The sequence below is a fragment of the Simochromis diagramma genome, unplaced genomic scaffold, assembly GCF_900408965.1.
Source record: "Simochromis diagramma unplaced genomic scaffold, fSimDia1.1 OVJJ01000343.1, whole genome shotgun sequence".
NCBI lineage: Eukaryota > Metazoa > Chordata > Actinopteri > Cichliformes > Cichlidae > Simochromis > Simochromis diagramma.
Window position 1 is genome coordinate 3,598,899 of NW_024386831.1, and position 26,462 is coordinate 3,625,360.

At 38.1% G+C, this 26,462-nt stretch overlaps 1 protein-coding gene across 6 annotated transcripts; it reads right to left on the reverse strand.

Annotated features, from left to right (window-relative positions):
• Positions 1-1,069: 1,069 nt before the first annotated feature.
• pms1 (PMS1 homolog 1, mismatch repair system component) lies at positions 1,070-25,165 on the reverse strand. 6 transcript variants are annotated; one of them, XM_040027552.1, is made up of 13 exons: positions 25,068-25,165; positions 23,736-23,882; positions 23,242-23,424; positions 23,044-23,146; positions 21,756-21,919; positions 14,659-14,775; positions 12,026-12,148; positions 11,772-11,918; positions 10,896-11,668; positions 5,753-6,211; positions 5,474-5,604; positions 1,459-1,619; positions 1,070-1,373 (listed from the first exon to the last, which is right to left on the reverse strand). In XM_040027552.1, the coding sequence occupies exons 2-13, from the start codon at positions 23,865-23,867 to the stop codon at positions 1,173-1,175; spliced, it is 2,694 nt and encodes an 897-aa protein (XP_039883486.1). In that variant the 5' UTR covers positions 23,868-23,882; positions 25,068-25,165; the 3' UTR covers positions 1,070-1,172. The 6 variants fall into 6 exon arrangements, with proteins under 6 accessions (XP_039883486.1, XP_039883490.1, XP_039883487.1 ...); XM_040027556.1 differs by having other exon boundaries at positions 23,736-23,879; positions 25,068-25,147; XM_040027553.1 differs by having other exon boundaries at positions 25,017-25,125.
• Positions 25,166-26,462: the final 1,297 nt, after the last annotated feature.

Here is a 26,462-nt window from a genome sequence, read left to right on the forward strand (position 1 = left end):
CAAAGTTCTATGGTCTAAGATATTTTAATGTGAATCCCGCCTTAGGACTATGGTATCTGCGGTGATTGGACGGTGTAGTTTTGAAAGAGAGCCTCCTCAGTTTTGGCTAAAGATAACATAATAGCTGTCTTGTACTGATTGTCATGATTTAACTTATATTTCAAATATTCTTAACCCTTCAATATTGTTACAATGCTGGGCTTTTACATTTTGTGTGTTTTTAATGTGGTGTTTTTGTTGTTCTGTTGTTGGTTTTGCTGACCCACCCAAAGACAGTGGATGACAATTTGCTTTTAACCAACTTGGAAACATATCAGCTGGTCTGATGAACACCAAACTCCAGAGATGAAATTTAGGTCAACATGGAATTGTGGTTGTTATGGGAATTGGCCAAACCCCTAACAGCCACTTCAGACTCACTTTGGGAGTCAATGCCATTCATTGACTCCCCTGGCCGATTGTGGCTCAAGAGTTGGCAGTTCGTCTTGCAATCGGAAGGTTGCTGGTTCAAGCTAATCTTGGACAGTTTCGGTCGTTGTGTCCTTGGGCAAGACACTTCACCTACTGGTGATGGCCAGAGGGGCCGATGGCGCGATGTGGCAGCCTCGCCTCTGCCAGGGCAGCTGTGGCTACAACAGTAGCTTGCCTCCACCAGTGTGAGAATGAATGAATAGTGGAATTGTAAAGCGCTTTGAGGGTCTCGAAAAGCGCTATATAAATGCAATCCATCATTATTATTATTATTTCCAAAGTGAGTCAATTCCATAGACTCCCATGTTAAAATGTCCAACATAACAGCATAAACATGTTTACAGCCTTATACAAAAAGAGTTTTGATATTGTGAGAACATTACCTGTTTACCTGTCATCAAGAACTTCTGAGCCAGTCTAATCTCGATTCTTCCACCAACGCATCACCCTATTTTTTTGAGGCTCTGTGGAAATCAGAGACCACATTATATGCTGAATTTCTTTTTATAGCAGTTCTGAGTCTAATCAAATCTTGTTATTAACAAAACCAACAATACAAGTTTCAAAAAACACATTTCATGATTGCCCAAAGCCCAGAAATTGGGAAAAATATGTTTATTTTATGTATTCTGGTTATAACAAATTGACAACACTCATCTACATTAGAATGAAAAAGCAATTTTAATGATATTGTCAGTTTGTTAGAGCTCTAAAGGTCTCAGCAAAGCCTTCACTTCCTGTTCTGTCGTAGGAACGTCAGTTAGGTGCTGAAGAAAAGGGCGTCCATGGATGCAGGTGTGGTTGGCGCCACCCAGCTGCTGTTCCATCCGCAGGAGGGTTTCCTTCACATCTTCTCTAGATGAATTTGTAGGCAGCTGCCGGGTAAGTCGGACTGCTTCACCCTGTGAGGGAAAAATTCTAATTAAATTAAACAGCAAAAATATCACCGTGATGCTGTGTTCATTTTGTACTCAGAGCAGCTCTCACTTGTAGATAGTTTGTGACTTTCAATGGCCTACACTCCCGCACAGTTCTGGCTTTCTTGTGAAGAACTGCAGTCAGGATCTCCCTGAGGTCCTCCACACCGAGGAAAGGCACGCAGTCTGCCATTGCTGTCACTTCCAGATGTCTCTCGGCTGATGTGACGCCTGGCCAAAATAAGCAGAAAACAAGGATTAATATACTCCAGACGCTAGTACTATCTCCAGGAAAGAATAATAAATAAATATTGTGGTTTACAGCCGAACTGTTGACCAAGTCAAACAAGCAGAGGGCCAAATGGAGTGTTAAATGACTAATAGAAGCCCCAGCAGACTGGAAGGAAGCTGTCTTGTAGGGTGGAAGAATGATGGCTTCTCATTTCACGAGGAAATACTGCGAATCATGCACAATTTATTATTTTTAATACACAACTTTGGATGGTAAAAAAAAAAAGAACAAACCCAGAGAGCCAGGGACAATTTGAAATATCTGTGCAGAGAAATACTGCAGGGTTCAAATCATTCTCTATTCTATTAAATATTTATATGAAAATAATAGCTTAAAACAATAAACTTACCTATGGCAGTAACACATTTACTTTATATTCAGATTTAATTTAAAATATCAGAAAAATTATACACAAGTTTTAGAGGATATTTTCAAGAATATAACAAAAGCAAAAGAAACTCAGCAGATTTCGTGCACTGAAAACATCTTACATGCACCGCTGCCTTCAGTCCAAGCACACCCACAGAGGCTGGCAGTGCCAAATGAAAATTCCTGGAATTTTTTAAAGGGCAACCATTCTCATCACCTGCACACTGGGGTACAAACCTACTGTGAGACCACGCTGTCGGGCAGAGAGCCAATGTCAACTGAGGTGAACCATTCCAGCAACAAAAACAACCAATACTCACAGGACATTGTATACCCTCTGCAGGCAAATATTGAAGAGGTAACATCAAAGCATGGATGAACGAGGTTCAACTGAGGAAGTCATTCTACTTTACTCTGACATCATGTTTAAACGTTTGCTGGGATAAATCCTCGAAGTCTTATTTAATAGTCTCATTTCTTTCGCTCATTTACAGGTCCACATTTTTATTCTCGGTCTCTATTAGAGTAGCTCTGAATGATTATCAGTTCAAAACAATATTTTGAACTGTAAAGTTGGGCTTGGTGCTGATGCTAAATTCATCTACTGCCTTAAACAAGACCCCATAGATTTGAACTACAGCCTGGATATAAAATAAAATATAAACATTCTGTGTCTAAAAAGTAAAGTCAACACTGACATGCCTTAAACCTGCAGTCTTTCCAATAGCCAGCAGGGAGCAACTCTTGACGAGCAACATTTTAGGAGCTGGTCTTACTTAAGGAATTTAAGGTGAGTTTAGGTGACGTGGAGGCAGAAGCTAAAATAATATTCAGCCAATTGTCTTTCTTGAATATTAATAACCCTGTTTTTTGCCCCAATATAAAGACTTACACTGATGTTTTCAGTGTCAATAAGATTACTCATAGATTTTGGTAGTTTTTGTATTTTGCAGTTTATGGCCTTTACATTTAGTATGCTTGTAGTACACATTTGGTATACTATTATGTATTTTTGTGTGCCTTACTAGTCTACGCAACCACCATTGACTGTACTGTTGTTTGTCTTGGCCAGGAAACTCTCCCCAATGACAATGACAAAGGGATGCTTTTATAAAAGAAAGCCTCAAATCAGAAGTAACTGACCCTCTGGTATAACTCTCAAATGTGCACCTTAAACCAGATAACTTGTAAGCTGGAGTGGAAATGGCATCTTACTAATTTAGAAGATCATCATTTAGTTTGGAAAAATAGTTTGTTGCACTACAATAAAATCCTCCATAAAGCTAGAACATCTTACTATTCATCAGATTGAAGAAAATAAGAACCCTAGGTTTTTTTCACCACTGTAGCCAGGCTGACAAAGAGTCAGAGCGCTTCATGAATTTATTCACAAATAACATTTTAGCCATTAGAGATTAAATTATTTGTAACCATCTCATAGATGTATGGTAAACCATTTCTCTCTGATTCATTTTTCTGAGTTAACTTCAGTGATTACTTTCTCCTAATCATCAACGTGTCTCCTAGACCCCATTTCTACAAGACTGCCCAAAGAAGTCCTACCATTAATTACTGTTTTAGTCTTAAATATGATCAGTCCATCTATTACTGGACTGATCACTGATTACTTACTACAGACCTTTAGTAATTCACTAATTAAAGCTATCATTTGACCCAGCTGTCTCAGCAACTCAAGCTAAACAGAGAGTCTTCTTCACACACTAAGGTTAATTATGGAGTTCCACAGGGTTCTAGGACCAATTCTGTTTACATTACACAGAATCTATCTGTGTAATGTAAACAGTATAATTAGAAGGCACAGCATACAATTTCATTACTATGCAGATGATACCCAACTTTATCTATCTATGACACTAGATAACACACACCAATTAGTTAAGCTGCAGGAATGTTTTAAAGATATAAAGACCTGGATGACCTCAAATTTTCTGCTTCTACAATGAGATAAAATTGAGGTTATTGTTCTCGACCCAGAAAAGCTTAGAAACAAGATTTTAAGCCGATACTTGGTTAAAACCAATGGATAGTATTTCCTTGGCTTCCAGTAACACCGTGAAGAACCCTGGAGTCACTTTTGATCAGGATATGTCCTTCAAAGTTCATAATAAACAAACATGTAGGACTGCTTTCTGTCGCAGAGTAATGGGTGAAAAACTAGTCAATGCATTGATTACTTTTAGGCTGGACTACTATAACTCATTATTATCAGGATGTCCTGAAAGCTTCCTAAAAAGCCTTCAGTTGATCCAAAATGCTTTAGCAAGAGTACTGACAGGGACTAGAAAGAGAAAGAATTATTCTCCTATACTGGCTTCTCTTCACTGGCTCGAATTTAAAATCCAGAATGAATTGAACTGAATTAAACACAATTATGTTTTTGATGAAGTATTTTCAGTATTTATATCAGACACATTAGAAGAGAGGCACTCAAACATACCTGAATAGAAACTAAAATGTGAGGTTTCTACAACAGAAAAGGTGGTGGTAGAAATAAAACTTCCACAGGGAAGGAAAAAACTTTTAAAAACATTATTGTTAGGTCTCAATGACCACTGAAAATTAGTTGAGATACTATTTGAATATCAGGACCACTTCCAAGTGCTGAGACTTGATTCTAGAAGGATTTTACTTATACCAAGATTACTGCATTATTTGGCTGTTAACATTTACCACAATATCTCACAAATTCTTCACCCCTTTCATTGTTGAAATGCATAAAGTTAAGTAATCAATCAGTAATTTTGGCAAGATTAAAATGAACATTTGGAGGTTACTACTGAAAACTCTTAAAAAACAAAAACACTAGAATTGAGAATTTATTGTTTAACATGATAAACAACCTTGTGAAAGACTGGGTGTTTTTCATTTTACCCGCAGCTAATCCGACACAGAGAAACTCTGTCAGACATAATTGCCTGTAATCCCGTTACGGGGACTGTAGGTTTGACATTTCTAACTGCTGAACTATGACATTAACAAAAGCATGAGTCACAAAACAAGAAACTTCTTGCACACAACTTGTTTACTCAGTGGACTTTTTGTTTGCAATATTTACATTTTCCTCATGTAGCCTGGAGATTAATATTATTGAATTTTATCATCATCCTCATGATTTGTTCTTCTAATTTGAATTCTGTGGAGCTTCTGCTTTTATTTTTAGCGCCCTCTATGGGTTATGTAGGTAGATTGCCAGGAGTGGTATTTATTTCAGGCTGATTGGATTTGTCAGACCCTGATGAAAGCTTAAAGTTGATATGTGTTGGTTTATTTTTTTCTTCCAAGCTGTTCAAAGAATAAAATTAATCTCTCTTTTTAACAGAAGCCAGAGTACCTGAGTGGTTTTCTGTGGTAATATCCTCATAAAATAATGTCAAGCAACTTTTCCTGGATTTATTCTTTGTACCTGGAGTGAGTTTGACTTTAAAACCATTTGCCACAAGCCTAGGATCAGAAAAGAAGGCGGCTCCATTCAGCTCCGGGCTTTGTTTCTCCATGCTGCACAAAGCCTCTGTGTATTCAGCCCCTCCAAGGCTTCTAAAAAAGAGAAAAAGAGGATTTTAACATACATACAAAAAACAAAGGTAAAAATGCTTCTTTCGTACTTAGCTCTCATATATGTGCATACATTTATACAAAGAAACTGGCTGTGCACTTTGCTAGTGAAACGTGAGTGATACGTTACCCATCTGTTAACTGTATAGGGTTCTGCAGACTCGCTGCTGGAAGTATATTATTCTCTAGAAGTCTCTTAAACAGCAAAGCTTCCTCCACTCGAAATGGGTTTAACAACATGAGCCTCTGACCACATAAAATGACCCAGGCGCTCTGAGAGGCCAGCCGGTTTACAAGACGGAGGCCCTGCGGCGCTGCGCTGCTCTGGGATGAGAGGCGCTGAAGCTGCAGCCGCAGGGCAGCCACGCTGCAGGGGAGGGGCTGTGAGGGCTTAGGAGCAGGGTTCTTCATCTTCTTCTGAGGCTGAGCGGCGAAGAGCTCGTCCAGCAGCTGCTGGTTGGACAGCGGGGCCTTACGTTTCTGACCCTGCATATGGCTCCTCACACCAGGCTCTCTGGGGCCCTCAGCTGAGGCCAACTTAGTCCTTTGTTCATGATGTTCCAGGTGTTTTTTTGCCTTCTCTTCATACCTGCAGAGTTAAACCAAGCCTTGTAATGGTAGTTATGGCTGTTTCTGCTATTAAATCAAAACCTCTTTTCTAAAAAGTGTGCATAAATGAAACAAAGAGAATGAAATGAGATCAGCATAAACGTGTATTTTTAGTTGAACATAGTGGAAAAACATGTCAAACATTGAAAAGTTGGGATGGGGCAAACAGAAGACTGTAAAAGAGGTGGTGGAGTATCTCACAACTAATGAGGTACAGGACTAGCCTGACTGGGTTGGTTTTTTTTTGGTTCTGTTTGTTTTTGAAAAGCATCCCTGAGCAGACAGGTCTTTCAGAAGTATTTAAGGGAGTATCTACAGATTGTTCATGAGTTCAACTAATTAGAAATAACTTTTCTTGATGAAAACAACAACAACAACAACAACAAAACCCTTTTTTGGGTCATATACAGTTAATAATATCATAAAAGATGGAAATGCAGAGCAGGGATGTCAGACTCATTCTGCTCATGACCAAACCAAGCCAGTTTAATCTCAAGCTGGCCAGACCAGTAAAATCATTATCTGGAACAGCTGTACATGTAATGAAGTCTGGATTCTGAACCATTCATTTACAAAACAGAGAAGAATAAGTGCAATTTGAACAATATTCTGTCTCAGTTTTTGATATTAAACAATTTACTGTGGTTACAAAGAAACACTACTTTGCTGTTATAAAGCAGGTTGTAGATAATGTCTTTATCTGAAAAAAGGCTGCAAAACTAACATAACAGACTGTAAAAAGCTCAAAAACTGTGCTCTGTCAATCTGAATATTTTGTACTTTGTGTGCCAGATTCAACACTTCAGCAGCTGGAGCTTTCAGCCGGATATAGTGAAATCTCTGCAAGGAGCAAAACTAAAAAACCAGTACCGAATGTTCACAGTATTCAGCCTTTGGAAAGTACATCATTAAAATCAGACGTGTGGTGGAAATCACTGCACATGCTCAGTAAAAAACAGGGTCAGTGAACACAGTTCACCACTTCTTCCATAAAAGTCAGTTAAAATTTATCCATATAAAGATAAAAATAAGATAAAAATGACCTATGATCTCTCTCGGGAGGAGATTTTCTCTCAAGAAGAAAATTAATTCTTGAACTATTTGCCTACACAATCATTTAAAGAGTGGTGAACTGATCAAACAGTCAGCTTCTTTAGGATCCCAGCCTCTCTCTCAGTCTTTGAGAAATACCACATACTGTAAGCGATGAAAGCCCAAAATAAATGCTAAGAAAATTTTTCGCCCACACATTCTTACAGAGCAGCTCCGATCTTCTGAAAAACTTAGCTTCTCCAGGATGCTCTTTTTTATTACCAATGACATTAGGAATTCACCTAACCAGCTCTGAGATATTTCATTTTAAAAAAATTATATTTCCTTTTTTAGCATAACACACTAAGTCGTTTTTTTGTTGCTTGTCACATCATTCAAATGATGTATATTTTTGCAAATCATTGTAATCCGCTTTTCTTTACAATGTACACAGCATCTCAAGGATTTTTTTTAATGGGGTTATAAATTACATCATGAGTACCACTTTGTTCCCAAAGATCATGTTGAGAAGTTGACACCAGGCTACATTGGGTGCTTTCCTTAACAAAATAGTAATTTTATCAACTCCTGTTTCCATATACTGCATCTGAGCATTTGGTCTGATGCTTTACCACCTCATTATTTAAATAGCATGTTTCACAAATTCATGTTAGCGTGCCACTTAAGTGAAAGGTGCAGAGTTATCTTATTTCACGGTTAAGACAGCAGTACAGTGAAACACAAGTCTGAACAGATGTCATTTTCCATATGCTCTTCCATACCTTATTAAAAGATCCTATAATCTGCTGATGCACACTTTCCAACCTTGCAATTACTTTAAATTGGTATGCAGCAATCTTACATAATTGGGTTCAAATGTTTGCAACACAGTGTAATGTAGTAGCTCAGCAGTTAGAAATCAAATTCTGACATGTACGAGTGCGTCTGGGACAGTTTCTAAGTCACTAATGACAAATTGACAAATGACTGAAAAGTACTGCACACGTTTAATGCAAACCTTGAGCCAGGAGGATGACAAACTATTCTACCAATATTACCGTCACTGGAACAATAGGTCAATAATAGCTTAAGGGTTTAAATCCCGGCCAGGGAATGCATCCAGTAAGGGTTCCCCAGGCTAGGACCTGCCATGCTACTCAAGGTTACTTTGGAACATGATAAGAGACTTGTAACTGAAGCCACGCTAGCTCAGACATCACCCGGATTAATAAGGTCTGGGTCAGGAACCAGGATACAGTATACTGATGAAAAGTGTGCTTTTGGAACAAGGCTATGGCATAAGCTGGCATGGGATGACAATAGGGAACTGTTGGAAAGATACTTTGAATGCAACTCCAGTTAAGGAGGAAAATGAATGGGAGAGTGACCCCCAAACTGGGAGAGTGGCTCCAACAGATTCCAGGAATGAGATGTCCAAAAAAAGCATAGTCCCAGGAACAGTAAAGATACTGCCCTAGATACTCAAGTCCCCAAGCCCCTGGTAGAGGAACTGAGATTGAAGGACAAACAAAGAGCGCCCGGAGGGCAAGTGGGGAATTTTTTTAATGTATATGCACATTTTATTTCCAAAAGTATTTGCTTGTGTGCCTTCACACGCATATACACCTGAATGGCATCTCATTCTTAATCCACAAAGTTTATAATAATGTGGGCCTTTCATTGCTAAGATAACAACTTCAACCCTTCGGGGAAGGTTTTTCATAAGGTTTAGGAGTGTTTACTGGAATTTTTGGAAATTCTTCCAGAAACACATTTGTGTGGAAAGACACTGATGTTGGTTGAGAAGGCCTGGCTCAGTCTCCGCTCTTATTCACCCCAAAGGTGTTCTATTGGGTTGAAGTCAAGACTCTGTGCAGGCCAGTCAAGTTCTTCCTCACCAAAGTCAGTCACCCATGTCTTTATGGACCTTGCTTTGTGCACTGGTGTGCAGTCATGTTGGAGCAGGAAGGGACCATCTCCAAACTATTCCCACAAAGTTGGGAGCACGAAATCGTCCAAAATGTCTTGGTATTATGAAGCATTAAGAGTTCTTTTCACTGGAACTATGGGGCTGAGCCCAACTCCTGAAAAACAACCCCACACCATAATCACCCCCTCTACCAAACTTTACACTTGACACAATGCCAGTCAGACAAGTACCGTCTCCTGGCAACCAGCAAACCAAGACTCATCCATCGGACTGCCAGACAGAGAAGCGTTCATCACTACAGAGAACGTGTCTCCAATGCTTTAGAGTTCAGTGGTACCGTGCTTTACAGCATTGCATCTGACACTTGTGTTTGGTGATGTAAGGCTTGGCTGCAGCTCCTTAGCCATGAAAACCTTTTCCATAAAGCCCTCTATGCACATGTCAAGGCAGACGAGCTAATCTGAAGGCCATATGAAGTTTGGAGGTCTGTAGCGTTTGACTTGGTAGAAAGTTGGTAACCTCTGTGCTTTATGCCCCTCAGCATCTGCTCTATGGTTTTATGTTTTCTACCACTTTGTGGCTGAGTTGCTGCTGTTCTCAATCACTTCCACTTTCTTATAATACCACTAACAGATTACTATGGATTGTTTAGTAGCGAGGCAATTTCACGACTGGACTTGTAGCACAGGTTACATCCTATCGTGGTACCAAGCTAAAATTCACTGAGCTCCTAAGAGCGACCCATTCTTTCATAAATGCTTTCAGAAGCAGTCTGCATGATTTTATACACCTGTGGCCATGGAAGTGACTGGAACACCTGAATTCAATGATTTGGATGAGTGAATACTTTTGGAAATGTAGTGTGCAAGTATTTTAACCCTTTTTGGATGAATATTTAATGAGACTATCTTCTTATATCTTGTATCTTGCTGACAGGTATTTATATTTTATAGCTTATTAAATAATGCGCATAACTGGCCAAGGACTGCAAAGAGAGGTAAGAACTAAGGCAAATTTTTTTAATCTTTTTGTGCATTATCCTTTCAAATTCAAGAATAAAACTAAACATTTGCTTTTTTTTCTGTTTATTTATTTTAACATATCCGTCCTCATCTAACCTTCATTAATGCCAATCCTTTGACTCTGAGGGGAGCCGGGGTCAAACACAAATGCTCATTACCTCCATGTGTGCTGCGCCAAGTCTGCCCTTGACTAGCCAACTATGTGTCAGTCCTCATGCCACTTATGCGGTGTAAGTGTAGGTGAGATTTTTAAGTGGACAAAGGGACATGTGCGAGTCTGGAAATGGTCTCTAATTAAAATTGAGTGAACAGGAGTTTATATCAGTGAGTATAAATTAAATCAGTAGTTAATGCCTGTGTTTAGTCAATATGCATGGAAAAAGAAAACAAACTTGAAGCTTTAATTTGCCAAATTTAAATAGAAATGAGATGTGACCCTCTGGACAGACCAAGAGGGGACATATCATCATTAGGAATACCTGTTGCACTACGGAAATCTATGTTACCTCACCCCCTATTAGGCAAAGTTGTGTGGAAATTAGAAATACAGCTCGTATCAATAAAATTTCCACAGCAGGCCTCTCACATGCAAATGGCAGGTCAGACTTTCCTCTCTTCCATCTCTGCCTTGCAAATAACAAGAGATGGAAACTCAGAAAGGTGAAGGTCTGGAAACTCACTTCTTACGGTCTTCCTCCCTCAGATTTTTCCACCTCTCATGGATAGCGACGCTGATGTCCTGCAGGCTGGCTGTGGGTTTCTCTCTCAGGACCTCAGCTCTGGCTTCCTTCTCAAAAATAGCGACAGGAGACAGCGGTGCCCTCATGGTGCGGTTGCTGATCATGTCATAGGCTGTCAGGGCAGCTCGCTTCTCCGTGATGGCATTTAATATCTTTTTGCTTGAGCTGCTCTCACTCATGGCCTCATCTGGGACAGAGTGATTCTTATTTGTAGGTCGATGAATTATGACAGGCTGCAGGGGTTCTCCTGATACCGGGTCAGTAAGAGCGGTCCCCCGGCTCCAGTCCTCAGCTGAAATTTGGACTTTGCTTATAGTTGCAGCTGTCATTTTATTGTCCACAAGTCTCTCCGGGGATTTGCTTGCTGGCTTTGTCACCGTCTGAGACATTTCATCATCATAAAGAGAAAAGTTAGACTCAAGATCAGCTGGAATCTGGTTTACAATCCAGTCATCTGCTATAGAAGAAGAGGAGCTGCAGTTTGAGGCCTGGCGGTCCAGCGAGGTGTCAGCACTCGATTGTTTGGGTCCGTCTCTGGGGACGCTATCATTGCTGTGACTATTCTCTGCATTTCGTTCACTGTCAGCCTGCAAAGGACTAGATGGCGAAGGAAATGGCTCAGAGCTGAGGTGTTTGTCAGCTGGGAGATCAGCGTTAGGCCGAAATCCATAGAGAGAAACCAGCAATGCCTCTATTGCAGTCAATACAGTCTCCTAAAAAACAGATGACAAAAGGTCAATTTCCTTTCTCAGGAATCTCTACAGCCAAACAAATAAACTGCAACTCACTTTGATTAAGTTTGAGCTTTGTGGTTACCTTGTTATGAAGAAGAACCTGAGTCTTGTCTGGTGTCAGATTAACGTCCACCGATGAAGGTGGAACAGAAATTTTAAGCATAAGGGTGGGATATCGATTTCTGGCTTGGTCGTCTGCATACTGAGCAGTATAGTGCTGACGCAACAGCTGATGGCCAATCACAAAAAAATAAAATTTGCAGAGAAAAAAATAAACAAAAAGTTTTTAATCCATAAAAATGTATTTATTGATTGTTTTATTCAAAATGAGTTTACCTTCATTATTTCTTTGTGCTGGACTGGTCGGTTGTTGACAAATATAAATGTTTTGTCAGGGTTAGATGTGCTCGTAGAGGAGTAATCAGCTCCGGGCTTTGGGAAAAAGCCCTCCAAAAGAATCTGAGAAAAAGAAAAATTAGTTATCCAACACAAAGAAGGCTAATAAGAAAAGGCATGCCATGCATTAAAAACTAGAAATAAGTCAAACAGGAATAAAAATCCAAAAAGAAACAAAAGCACTATAACATCATTCATCTATTTTCCACCGCTTGTATAGGATGTACAGCAGTCTAAATAAAGATCTTGCTCTTCCCATTACCTCCCCAAGCTCTTTCAAGGTGATATGGAGATGTTCCCATGCCCGATGAGGGCGATCGTGGCTCAAGAGTTGGGTGTTCGTCTTGTAATCGGAAGGTTGCCGGTTCGAGCCCCGGCTCAGACAGTCTCGGTCGTTGTGTCCTTGGGCAAGACACTTCACTTACTGCCTACTGGTGATGGCCAGAGGGGCCGATGGCGCGATATGGCAGCCTCGCCTCTGTCAGTCTGCCCCCAGGCTACAACTGTAGCTGCCTTCACCAGTGAATGAATAGTGGTATTGAAGGGTCCCAAAAAGCGCTATATAAATGCAATCCATTATTATTATTAGATGAGATACATAATCTCTCCAGTGTATCACTGGTCTGCCCCAAGATCTTATACCAGTTTGGACATGTTAGAAACACCTCACTTAAAGGGGGTTTACAATGCTAACTGGTCAGATGCCTGAACCACGTCATCTGGCTCTTTTCAGTGCGGAGGAGCAGTGACTCTACTCTGAGTTCCCTTCAGAAGAAGCTCACTTTTGCCATCTTATTCTTTCAGCCATCTATTGCTTGTGGCCAGGTGAAGGTAAGAAGGTAAGACCAACCAGGTTTAAGACATTGGCTTCGCTTTTCATAAAGTCTCTCCTCACACTGTGGCAGAGGAGCACTAAAGCCACATTTCCATTCCGTCTCTCTCTAATTCTGCACAATTCTGTTGTCCATATATTAAGGTTATGATATTTTACGGGTTAAAATGATCAGACTCATAAAAGAGGACCAAAGTTCCCTCTTCTACATGCAGGCCTGTTTTTGGTGTTCAGCATTTTCCCATTAAAACTCAGCATCATACATGATGACCTTTCACCCAAAATCATGCCAGAGGGGGTCCTAATGAGCTAAAATCGACGACTCAGCATAAACCTCAACAACTGTACTTAAAACTCCATTATGAATGCAAGCTAGTAAGAAATTATGGAAAACTATTAATGTTCAGCAGATCGCGAGGAGTCAACAGCTATGCTTGTTTCCACATGGTCTCAGGCTCATTATTAGCAGCAGCGCACGCCAATGAAGTTAATAAATGAACTGCTGTTTCAGGTCAGGGCACACATGCGTTTCTCCATTTCTGCTCATTAGGGTCACTTTATGAGTGTACGAATGGCACCTCTGGCCCTAAAGGGCCTCGGCTATGTGTAGTCAAGCTGGCAAAAAGCGAGTGTCACATTTTGTTCTGCAGAGGAACAGCTCTTACAGCTCTCCCCTAGCGAGGCTGGAGAAATTGTCAACCCGGTCCCCTTGATCACTGAAGCTTTGTTCTTAGGGACAAGGTGGAGAAAAGTTCCCTTTCATTGCTACGGGGAGTAAGAGGAAAAGGTGAAAGGTTGTTCTCATAACCGGGCACCAAGCAGGAAAATAACAACAACAAAGGGGAAAATGAGAGAGAAACAGGGTGAAAAGGGCTGCTCCATATCTGTCAGAATAGATTAGTTTGGAGCCTGACAGCAGGTAGGAGCCACATGACACCTACCGTGACCAAGCAGAAAGTTACAGCTCGACAGTAATTCAATTACAATCTGCAGAGCAAAGCTTAGCTAACAAAAATCACTCAGCCCTCATCAGGAAAGAACTCAAGAGAAAAGGGCAAAGAAATTGTTGGCCAGCCACCAACTGACCACATTTGCTGGCTTGAGACCAGGCGTTCATGATGAGGTTATTAGCTCACAATCGAGTATAACGTGCATGCTCCCATTTGCTCTGCAGAAATTATCCATCATATCCAGGCATTAAATGTAGTATTGGCAGCTAAGCCTAAGGTCCTAAGGTCGTAATCATTAATCATCACCAGTGCAGATCTGGTTATTTTTAACTTGTTTTCAAATATTTTCTTAGGTTTTTGAGCGCTAGTGTTGCATAACATTAGCAACACTGACTCTGAGAAGTCCTGTTATGCATGCTGCAATGTTACACAATATTTTAACTGATCTGGATCTCAGGATGTGTTTGTTGACATCGAGCTTTCAAGGTGAGCGAGGGGAAATTGTGCTTTTCGAACACAAACGTCTGCGTAATGAAGGGCAACGGGGCCACAGGAGAAACAGCATGAGGTTCAAGCAATGAGTAGATGTGTGCGCTTGAGGCGGGACAGGGGCAGTGTGCAGATCTGAACTCATGACAATCGTCCGTCAGGGTTCTGTGCACTTCATGCCGTCTCTTTTATTGCAATATTTCAATGTGAATTTGGGACACAAAAGGGTTAACAACCGTTTGTGTTCATCTTGCAGAATTGCTCAGCTTTTCTCCAGTTTCTACAGCTTCCCCTTAACTAACCTCCGGTTGCTCCTGGTGATGGTGGCAAGGGATCAAGTTGGCAATAGCACCGGGCCCCAGCGTGGCGAGGAGGGCGCTTCTGTTATCGGCCACTTTGGCCTTCTGCCAAAGGACCACCTGGAACGAAATGACACCCGTCCACCTCCATGAGTCCTCGTCAAGGTTATTACAGTTTTTATTTATTAGCTTTGACAATTTAATTTTCGATGTGACACATTTTTAAAGTGTTTTGATATTTTTTAAGTGCTATAGTCTGTGTTTTGGTCTTTCCTATAAAACTGAATTTTTGTCAGGGCTGAGACTCAAAAAGGTCAGAAAAAACGTAGGAAAAGAAGAAACAAAGGAACCTTTGGTAAAATACACATATATGCACATAACAATATAGCCAAACAATAAAGAGTAATGAAACAGGGATTTGTAGTTAATTTAGTCTTGCAGGGCCAAGTTGCAGGTTGTCCAATGGTAGTTGGAAAACCATGACTGCTACAGGGAAGCAGGAATCAGACTATTAAGCATGCTGACTGCCAGAATATATATATATATATATATATATATATATATATATATACATACATACATACATACATACATATACACACACACACACATCATTGGAACGGGACGCTTAAGACAGAAAACGAAGGAAAAGCAAAATAGGTCCACTGTACTAAAAAGCAAGTTTCATCGACAATCACACTGTATAAACCCCCTAATGCTGTGAAAACGTTTAACATAATCTAGTAATTAAAGCTTGGACAAAAATTTAAAAAAATAAATAAATTTAAAAAGATTTCTCCACATAAATTTCTAAATGTGTAAATTTTTCAAATAAATAATCAAGAAAAAAACTCAATGCTGTATTTTTAGCAGCACCACAGTTCAGAAAATATTTTAGGTGCAAAATATGTTAACATCACTATGTGTCTACCAGTGAATTTATCTCCTGGGTGTTGATTTCTAAAAGCACACACTGTGTTGCAGGACGTGTCTCAGATATTAAATTAAAGTTGGCACCTATAAACGGATAACTCCTGTAAACAGTTCCTGAAGAAACTATGAAACATGACACAAGCCAAATGGCAGAGCTGGAGATAAAGGATAGGGGGCAACTAAGTGCTGATTGCACAAAATGGGTTCAGTACCCTCCCCTGACGAACTCCAAATTGATTTCTATGAAAGCTATATGGTGGTCGTGTGCTCCCTTCCCTGACCTGCACCGCCTACACACTTCTGTGTACAAACTGGCTGCAGCCTGAAACTGAAGCAGAGGTCAAGTCCGCAGCTGCGATCAGCAACTTAACTCAGGCATTATAATCACCCAAATCGCAGCCACGGTCAGCTGTATTTGTGTTGGGGTGCCTGATGGGTAAGAGACGAAAATGTCTATGTAATGAAACAAGTAAAAATAGCTTAAATTTGGAGTTGTGGTGAACAGGAGATCACACAACAAACTCTTCTGCATTGCGGATACTCCTGACCACTCTATTCACAGAAAGCAGCACTTTCTCCAGGACTCTGCTCCACTACTACAGGAACATGCAATATTTCTTTTTAATTTACTTTTTATTTATTTCCTTGTCTTGAGTGTAACCACTGGTTTGCACTTTATTGTGAACCCTCTGTATTTCCATCCATGAAAACATCTCTTGATTGTAGACTTTGACTTTGTGTCAAATGATACATCCACCTCCTCATCTAACCTTCTTGACTTCGTACGATGTTGTGAAATTGTATTTCTTAACCATAGAAATTATTCTGTGCTCAACCACACTTGTCTTCTGTAATCTTTCAGCCTTTTCGGTGTTGCTGGGCTGGCTGGTGTATTAGTTCTTTTTAAGCCACTTCTATAGCTTTTGTTCTCTCTAATAGATGGATTTTGGTTTTTCAGCCTATCGATGACTTCATCCACTAGCATCTCATTGGATCTCATATTGGCAGTTTCAGTAAAAAGCTACCAAATGCAAGCACTTAGAATACTTTCAGATATTTGGTCTTTTTGGACTGTCATGAAATAATGAGGGAATAGGCCTCACCTGTTCCAATACTTTTCTTAAATCCCCATTTTCCCTACATACAATGTAATGTGTACAGAGGCAAAGCTCCAAAAAAGAAAAACATCCTTGTCCAAAAACTGCATATAGTGCTTTTTGGATCATATTTTTCCGACATATTGTCATCATACATTAAAAATACTAACTCTTACATGATTCTACATATGAGAACCAAGAGTTTTGTTCCATGTTGTCATACTTTTACCTATTTAAGCCATTTTTTAATATTTTTTAAATCATATTTTATTGTCCCTTTTAGTTCTCAATTAAGATGTTTTATTTTGCTAGACTTACTAAACTATGTATTCTGATTTATTTTCTTGTGTTTTTATTTCTTTTTTTGATGTTTTATTTACATTTTTACTTAAAAAAAATCTTCTTGTCTTTTGGGACATTTTATGTTTTGAAATAGTTGAAATAGTATTTTACTCTATTTCTCCATGTTATCTTACTTTATTTAAAAATGGTCACCTTTTTTTTTTTTTTACTGCTACACAGGCCTTTCCAAATTTGGGGAATAAATTACTAAATATCTAAAATGGTACACTTCTAAATTATATAAAAAAAGACCAAACATGTCTCTGGTCTAAAACCAAATATCCCACAAAATGACTTCTTTTTACTTTTCAGTTTTTCACGCTGGAAAACATGCAACCTGAATATAACTAATGAGAATTAATAACTGTTGTTAGGTCAGTGTTTAGTTATGATCCATCTCTTCACAGTTAATTGACATTAGACATTGTGAAAGATGATGCATTACTTAAGTACACATGTTATTTATGTTCAGTTAAGCTTGTGTTAGTCAAACTCATCCAACAATCAAATTGCTATCATTTGCTAAAAGAGCCAAACAAATGGCAACACATGTTAGGGATTCACGCCTCTCAGAGCATCGATGTTTGCTCTTAAAGTAATTTGAACTATAGCATTCCCTGCAAGCCCAAACAATGATGTCTGCTACATCATGCTGTAATGTTCATGGATGCACTTGGTAACATTTTTCTTGCAGCAGCATCCAGAGGCACTGTGGCTCCAAGGCTGTAAATTGCCCCCAGACCAGGCATGAATTCAGTCCCTGGATCTGGATTAATTTGTGAGTTTTCTTGAGAAAATCAAGATGACATTTCACATGTTTTTTTTAAATTAAATGTTATATGCATTTGTGAAGTGATGACGCAAAGTATTTTGCAATCAGGGCTGCTGCCTGATTAAAGTAAATATCAATCACAATTATTTTGGTAACTCTGGCAATTACAGTAATTTTTCTTAATGCAAAAAAAACCCAAAAACAAAACAGCCGTAGATAAGAGTGAGACAATAACCCTGATAAGACACAGAAAGTGCAGGGAAAGGCATACAAAAACGTCAGAGCCTTTGTACTAGGAATGAAATGAGAATCGATATTATGATTGTTTAACACAATCATTCTCAGAAAACAACAGTGGATTTATTAAACTTTGAAAAATAAATAAAAGCATTAATATGTTATGGCAGCAAGAAGGTCCTGAGTTCAATTCCAACATCAGGCCGGGGTCTTTCTGTGTGGAGTTTGCATGTTCTCCCCGTGTTTGCGTGGGTTCCCTCCGGGTACTCCGGCTTCCTCCCACTGTCCAAAGACATGCAGCTTGTGGGGATAGGTTAATTGGATAATCCAAATTGTCACTAGGTGTGAATGTGTGAATGAATGTGAGTGCGGATGGTTGTCTGTCCCTGTGTGTTGGCCCTGTGACAGACTGGAGACCTGTCCAGGGTGTACCCTGCCTCTCGCCCTATGACAGCTGGGATAGGCTCCAGCGCCCCCCGCGACCCTGAAAAGGATAAGCGGAAGCGAATGGATGGATGGATGGATTAATATATTATTATTATTATTATTATTAGACTTCCATGAGCTTTAATTGTAATTCAACTAAATAAAATCAACACTACATGAATGCAGTAAATCTGCTGCAGGCTAGTGGGAATGTGGCAGGGAGTGAATCTGGAATTTTGTGATCAGGGGAAAAGTAAAGGAAACGGATGTGCTAAAAGCTAAAGCGAGAAAATGATTGGAAAACTGAATGTAGCACAATAATGTTTTGATCTATATTACCTTCTTTCAGTAAAAGGTGGAGGGTAAAAATATAGCTGAAATTAAAATTCAATTAACTGCACAGGTAAAACAGACCTTCCAAAAAATCCCTGAATTCAGATCCAGATTGACTCCAAAAGCCCCACTTCTGGTCGAAATTTAAAGCAAATCTCTTCATAAATGTTTAAGTAATCAAACAAATATTAGAGCTCTCTCACTTAATGACATTTACCACTAAAAGAGATCCTCAAATATCCAGAACATGCTCCCCTTAAATTGTTAGACATGTTGTCTAACAATTTAAGGGTTGTGTGTTTGTCATTCACAGAGGTTTTGTTTCAGCAATTAGTTGCATTAATTATACTATTTTGATCACCATCTGACAGACTGTTGCATCACAAGTATTTGTAAAATGTCTGCAGGTTTTATTGTACATCATCTAATCCTGTTTAAAGATTCTCAATCAAACATTTCAGAACAAAAGATTGAGGTTCGAGTTTCTCAGATGTGACGTTTTTATTAGTTTCATTTATTTTATGTCACCATTTCTTTAGTATCTTTTGGTTTTGGACTATTTTACTTATTTATGCACCTTGAAGCCAACACGGATCAAAATCTCTTTTCTTCCTCTTTAAGAAAAAGTACAATAAATCGTACAAAATAAGTCATTCAAAAGAGATACGTTAAGATTTTCTGACATTACTAGAACCAAAAAGGATGAACATAAAAAATAATAAGGCAATTAATCAAAGCTTGAGCTGTTTCTGATTAAACTCGGCTGTTTGAACCTTACTGGAAACAAATATATTCTTTTGCATGTTTTTATTTTAAGTTTATTTATTAATGAGGGAAATTTTTATCAACCTAAATGTAGAAAATGTTCACTAGTCTTGCAGTTTTTCGGTTCGTCTTTCTCGCCTTGATAAAATCTTTAGTGTTTCTGGAGCGCCTGTAGAAGCTAAATGAAGATTTTCCATCACACGTTAACAATTTCACAGCTCACCGACTCGCATTAGCACTGACAAGAAACCAGCAGGAGGCCAGAGACAATTTCTGTCTTCAAACAGGTCGGCCAAGCTTCTCGATATTTTCCTGTAATTGTCCGTTTACACATCTGAGGACACAACCACAAGGACAAAGGGCAAAAGATGCCCGAACATCTTACAGCTGTAAGGAAATCTGGATGGAAAAAAAGAGTTTAATGGCTTTATTACTTGGCTCTCTCTTCCAGTATTTAATAAATTTTTTGTTTGATTTTTGTTAATCCCCCAAAATGGACCAATATACTACTCAATAAAAAAAAAAATACACTTGTGCATTAAAACTAAAACATATTACTTAATGCATTGCATTGTCTTTGCACCCCCCAGATACAGTAGGAGGAGTGATAGTAATGGCATTAATCAAAATAGTGAAGACAACTTAACTAACTGACAATCTAACAGTATGTAATCCTAAAGAGGTTTTCAGAGTCATGATACATGTCAGTGTTATCAAGATGGCTACAAAACAGTACATTTATTTTCAAATCCTTAATTTAATCAGTCTGTCTTACTGAGAAAGAGAACTCTTTATCAATAGAGACCTGTGTATAAAAAAGGTAAACAACAACACAGAGAACACACACATGCTGTGTTTTCATATCTTTGTGGGGACATCTAATTGACATAATGCTTTCCCTAGCCACTTACCCTAACCATCAAAAAATGAATGCCTAATCCTAACACTTAGCCTACACCTAACCGTAACCTAATTCTAACCCTGACACTAAAACCACATTTTGAGTCTCAAACTTATGGGGACTTATGGGGATTTTGTCCCCATAAGGGCTGTTGGTCCCCACAAGCATAGTAGACTTCCAATTTTTGGTCACCACTAAAATATGTAAACATGGTCTCTCTCACACACACAACCACTCTCACACTCTATACATGGTCACAAATAAAGTGAAAGAGTTGCAGATACAGCAGCTAGTTGCATCTATAGTCCCATCACACATACATGCCATATTAATATATAAAAAACTGAAGGGGATTTTCAGCTAAAGGGAATGTCATCTGAAGGCTAAGGCGGACACCTAGTGGTTGCATCAAGCTAAAGCTTTAAATCAGGGTGTTTGTATACAAAGGTGTCGTGTTTTTTTTGTAACCACAGTGGAATATGACTGATACTCATCTCTATCTTTACTTGTATAAGCGTCTTAATCACTTCCTGGCCAAACTTGCGTGTGACATTAATCTCCAGTAAAGCAGTAAAGAGTAATATGGTGTGACTATTAGGGAAAAGTGCAATGTTACTATTTCTGTGGTCTTAGTTTTGAACTGCCAGCTATGGGAATGGATCCACGTTACTTCAGAATTCATAAGTTTGCTGTTTGAATCAAGCTTCAAATTGGATTCCTCCATCAGCAGATGGAGGAGTCAAATACCACCCTCTACCACCATCTGCACCACTTATTGGACAAGCTTAAATACATCTTATTCTTATTGCGGATTTTATTCATTAAATACATCTTTCTTTTTATAATTGTAATATATAAGGGCAATATAACAATGTGCAAATACATTCACTTATTCTTCTGTTTGTGTTGTGTTGTGCCAACGTGGGACAGTTTTTCAATTTCATTGTACTATTGTATTATGTATGACTGTGCAATGACAATAAAGAGTTATCCTATCTTATCTTATCTTATTTAGACCTATTTTATTCTGTTATTTTTTATTTATTTTATTAAGCTTCTTTACTTAACAGTTTTAATTTGTCTTGGTATATAAATCTATGTTGCTGTTTTTCTTCTTTCATCAATCTTTCTTTTTCGTTGTATTTTTATTTGCATTTTTTGTGGCTTTTTTTTTTATTACTTTAATATCTGGTGTGTGGTCTGCCTTGCCTGTATGTACTAGCACTTTGTTTTTAAAGGTTGTATATAAGTAATGTTTATTTCTCTTCTTAAGTTGTGTGGACGAGTTACTGACCTTATTGTGAACGAGCATGAGTCTCAGCTCCGGTTTGATAATGGCGTAGGCCATCAGCAGATCCTGCACCTTCTTCAGCTCCTCTTTGCACTTCTTGGTAGAAGAGAAACACTGACGTCTCACTGGAAGGTTCTTAAAAAGTTTCATTACACTCACTGTCGTCCCTGCAAAAGAAACAGAACAAAGTAGGTGACCTAAAATTATATTTTCATGCAACAATTAGAGTTGATAATATGGCAGACAAAAAATTGCAAAAATTAAAAGTATGTACATAAATAAAATACTAAATGTATTAACACACCAAAAATAGCCTAAAAATTATATCTAAAGTAAGCTTAAAAACTGATGTAAACTGACATTTGTTTTCACTTGTTCTTGTATTTTTTTTTTTACCTTTATTAAACTCGTCCATTTATTTATATTCCTGTTTTATTATTCCATCATTAAAGGACATTTTATACAATTAAACAATAAATAGAGTAACTAAACAGAGTATTTGTGTAATTGTAAATCTACTATGTTTTGCACAGTTATGGATGCAGACTTGCATTTTCCAATTTAACACACAATAAACAAGTGTACTTGTGTGATAGCATCACTGATTTATTATTTCCTATTTTTATAGATTTCCCTATTTATTTTTCTTTTTGTTACACATAACGAAGAAGAAATCCTTAAAAGAAGATTAAAAAGAAAATAGAGAAATAAATACACTTGAATTACTTCTATTTTATTTTTCTAAAGCAAATATAATCAAGTTAATCAATAAATGCACTAATCAATTAATTTCAAAATAAACTGGAAGTTAAACAGAGAGGAGAATAAGGAGAAAGGTTTTTTTTTTTTAAATTTTGGTCCTCCATACAACCAATGTATTATTATTATTTATTTTTATCTTTCTTTATTATACTCCAATTTTTCCTGACCTTTGCTCTTCTCTATAGTTTTTACCTTACTGAACTATTTTTGGTTTGTCATATTTCATTTTAATTTTTCTTGTTGAGCTAACCTATTTAAGAACTTTTGTGATGGGTGGTGTTTGATGTTTTTAAATTTTTATATTCATATTTCCATAAAAGTAAAACACTTCTATTTTTCCAATAATAATTAATGAACAGCACTGTTTATAATGTGTCTGCTGGATGATTTTGTAAACATCAATATTAAGTTTCCTGTTCACCGGGATTAAAATAAATTCTGCCCTCATATCTGAAGCAACTTAATTTTCTTTTTTTAGATATTTTTTAAAAAGGAAGTTTTCCTTGTTGCTCTGCTGTCTGTGCCGTACCTTGACCTAAATGAGACGGCTTCTGGGAAACAATTTTCCCTGTCAAGTCCATTGTGTACTGGGTGCTGATTTCATCCTCCTCTGTCTTTGTGGTAACAGCCACCTGAAGGGAAATGACACAAAACTTCAGTTTAGCCACATTGAGGTGTCAGCGGCTGTAATTTACACAGCACGAGTGTTTGAGTTTTAATAGAACACCTCAGCCACGGCGCAAATGGAACCCAGCGCCTCCCCTCTGAAGCCGTACGTTTCCAGATGCTCCAGGTCTTCATGTCTGCAGATCTTTGAGGTGAAATGTCTCACAGCCATCACAGGAGTATCTACAGCTTTGATTCCTTGCCCATTATCACGAACCTCTACGCGGTCCAGGCCAAAATTTTCCTAAAATGTCAATAAAATTAGTGCAACATGAAGGGAAATCAAACTCAAAGCTGTTACGATCTGAAGAGTGACTGCAGCAGCAGTCAAAATGCTCTAATATTAATGATTTATTTTCACTCACATCATTATTCATAATCATTGCATCATTAATGTTAAATAAATATGATTATAAATTCAAGTAAAATACACTAACAGGGGTAATTAACTGGAGGAAATCAGACTGGTTACTGCATTTGCTTCTGCATGAATCAAGGTTTTTAAATAAATTAATTTTTTTCCTCTGTAACATTAGCTGTAATTAAGTACTTTACCAGTTTAACATCAATGCTTGAAGCTCCAGCATCCAGGGAATTCTCGATCAGCTCTTTGACAACATTCACCACAGAGGTAATGACCTGGGAGCTGGACAGCAGACGCACAGTGTCCGGGGGCAGCTGCTTCATGACTACAGTTATCTGCTAAGGTGAAACATCTGGATTTAGTGGCACATCTAGTCACAAGAATAATAAGAGAATAGCTGGCCAAGGGATAGCCCTTATAAACATGCTCCTGATCTTTCTTTTGATCCCTTGCAATAGTGGGTAACACCACATATTTGATTCGGCAGAGTATTATCCTGGATGTCCCCCAAAAGAGGATTTGTGTCCTCTGACCAATTTTATTGAATGTAATATTTATATGATCTTGGTTATCCACATTTTCAGTGGTGTCAGACTGCTTTAAGCTCATCAGATACATGCAATCTGCGCTGAAGTGGGGTGGACAAGTTCATAAAATTGTACACAAACATATAAAGAAAAACGTGTCCAAGTATTTCCCTTTCTTTCAGTGTACAGTACAAGAATATTCTTCAGTTTGTCGACACTCACTGTGTATTAGGGGCATGCATGATTCAAACTTTTTTAGTTTATTGAAGTCACTAATTAGATTTATTGTATTTATGTGATTTTTAAAAATCAGGAATCCTGTACAAAAATCTCAACCCAGAAACCTGCAGGTTACTCCCTAACTTCTTACACCTCCAGTCTTTATTTTAGCTGCCTGCTCAAACACAGCGGGCCATCCCATGTAAGTGTTTATGAGTTCAGTCTCTTAACTTCTCTACATGAAACCCAAAGAAACGCTGAACCAGCTTCAGTGGACCCTCCTGCAGTTAAAATCTATACATGGAAATAAGAGCAGATATTTCAAGGGGACATTTTATCTACATTAATTAACAACTCTGCCTTGATGACTGTAGACGGAATCCTTAACTTTTCAGGCGCTTCTGCCAGAAATACTCGTTTACTGCTGCTGATTAAAGAAATAGTATTTACGTTTTGTAAAATTGGCTGCTCCTTGATACATGAAAACGTCCTTTTATATCGATGAATTAGTGATCACAGCTAACAGTAATTTACCAGTAAAGGCAGTCAAAAAAGCAACGGCACTAAGATATATTCACTTCATTTAAGGCACAATTTATCCACATTTCTTTAAACAAAAAATGAAACTGTACTTTAAGACTAGCTAACTGCTCTCCACACCTCCTTTAAGCTGCTCAGACTTGCTAGCTCAGATTTAAATTTCAATTTTAGTTCAAACTTACGTACAGATGTTACAAAGCCATAATTAGCTCAATAAAGCGGCTAAATAATACTAACATAAAACAGCTTCTCTGCTTCAATCGTTCATAACAACAGACACGGAGAACCACAGGCGGAAGTTACTATTTTCCCGCCCCCCTTTCGCTGCATATTGATTGGCTATAAGTCAGGCGTAGGCGGAGTCTAAAGAGCAGTCTGCCCGGAGTTAGAGCTGGCAGTTTTGGGCATTGTTTTTCTTATTTCTCATTTTATTTACAAGAAATCTAAAAATCAGTCAATTTGTCTGTCGCACCATCTCCAAACCACAATTCATAGCAGGTCTCACTACCATCTTCTAAACGTTCCCTTTCACTCTTGATGTTATTCTCTGCACCTCTGCACCTGTGGCAGCTAACACAGAGAGACAGACAACCATTTGCACTCACACTTATGGGCAACTTATAATCACTTGTTAACCTTACCCCACTAAGTGGTTGTCTTTGGACTGTGTGAGGAAGTTGAGGTACCTATTTAGACATGGGGTTAACATACAAACTCCACAGAAAGACCTTCTTGGTGTTAGGCAACAGTGTTAACCATCATGCCACCCCATATTAAATTAAATTAAATTAAATTAAATTAAATTAAATTAAATTAAATTAAATTAAATTAAATTAAATTAATGTTACCTGCTTGATGTGATGTGACATCCTGTGTGCAGGGATAAGAACATGCATGCCATTTGGACATTTCTTTATTTTTCATTTTTTATGTATTTTTGATTGATTGATTGATTGATTGATTGATTGATTGAATCTTTATTTTGAACATGTTGAAAAAGTACAACAAAATAGAATTAAAAGAGACAAATGAACAAAGCAAAACAAAAGGAAAACGAGCAACCACAACTCCAAATAACGTTCATGTTCAAAAAGGAGCAGGAAGAAGCTTAAGCTTATTTAATCCCACCCCTTTTCCACTATCTAGTATCAATAGACTACAGAAATACCTCCTTGCAATTACATTATATGTTATGTGTAATTTTTTTTTATATATATATACATACATGTTTCTATCTATCCATACATACGTATATACACATATGCACATATACACATTTTCAATAACCCCATTAACACCTCAAGGATACACAACCTACAAATATATATATTTATATACCCATACCAACATACCCGTGCACCCGCACACACATGAAAATATTAGACAAGAACACCCTATCAAATCTCTACCTTTTCCCTGTACCCTGTAAAAACCATATCCTTAAACCGCTTTTTAAACTTTTCATATTAAATTAACATTTAAATATTAAAAATAATTAAATTTTGTGTAAGAGCACGCCACACTAGCCTTAAAAATCACCCAGGAGGCACCAAGTTAACTTATGTTCACTGCACTTGTTATGAAAAATAAAAATAAAAATTAAAAAATAATATTTAAATATTAAATTAATAT

Bases quoted from the DNA above. Each gene is read 5' to 3' on its own strand.
- pms1 (XM_040027552.1), bottom strand. From the start codon at position 23,867: ATGAAGCAGCTGCCCCCGGACACTGTGCGTCTGCTGTCCAGCTCCCAG. The intron at 12,149-14,658 runs GTTAGTTAAGGG...TCTTTTTCTCAG, and splicing joins ATCACCAGGAGCAACCGGAG to ATTCTTTTGGAGGGCTTTTT. The intron at 1,374-1,458 runs GTGAGAGCTGCT...TTTCCCTCACAG, and splicing joins AAGTCACAAACTATCTACAA to GGTGAAGCAGTCCGACTTAC.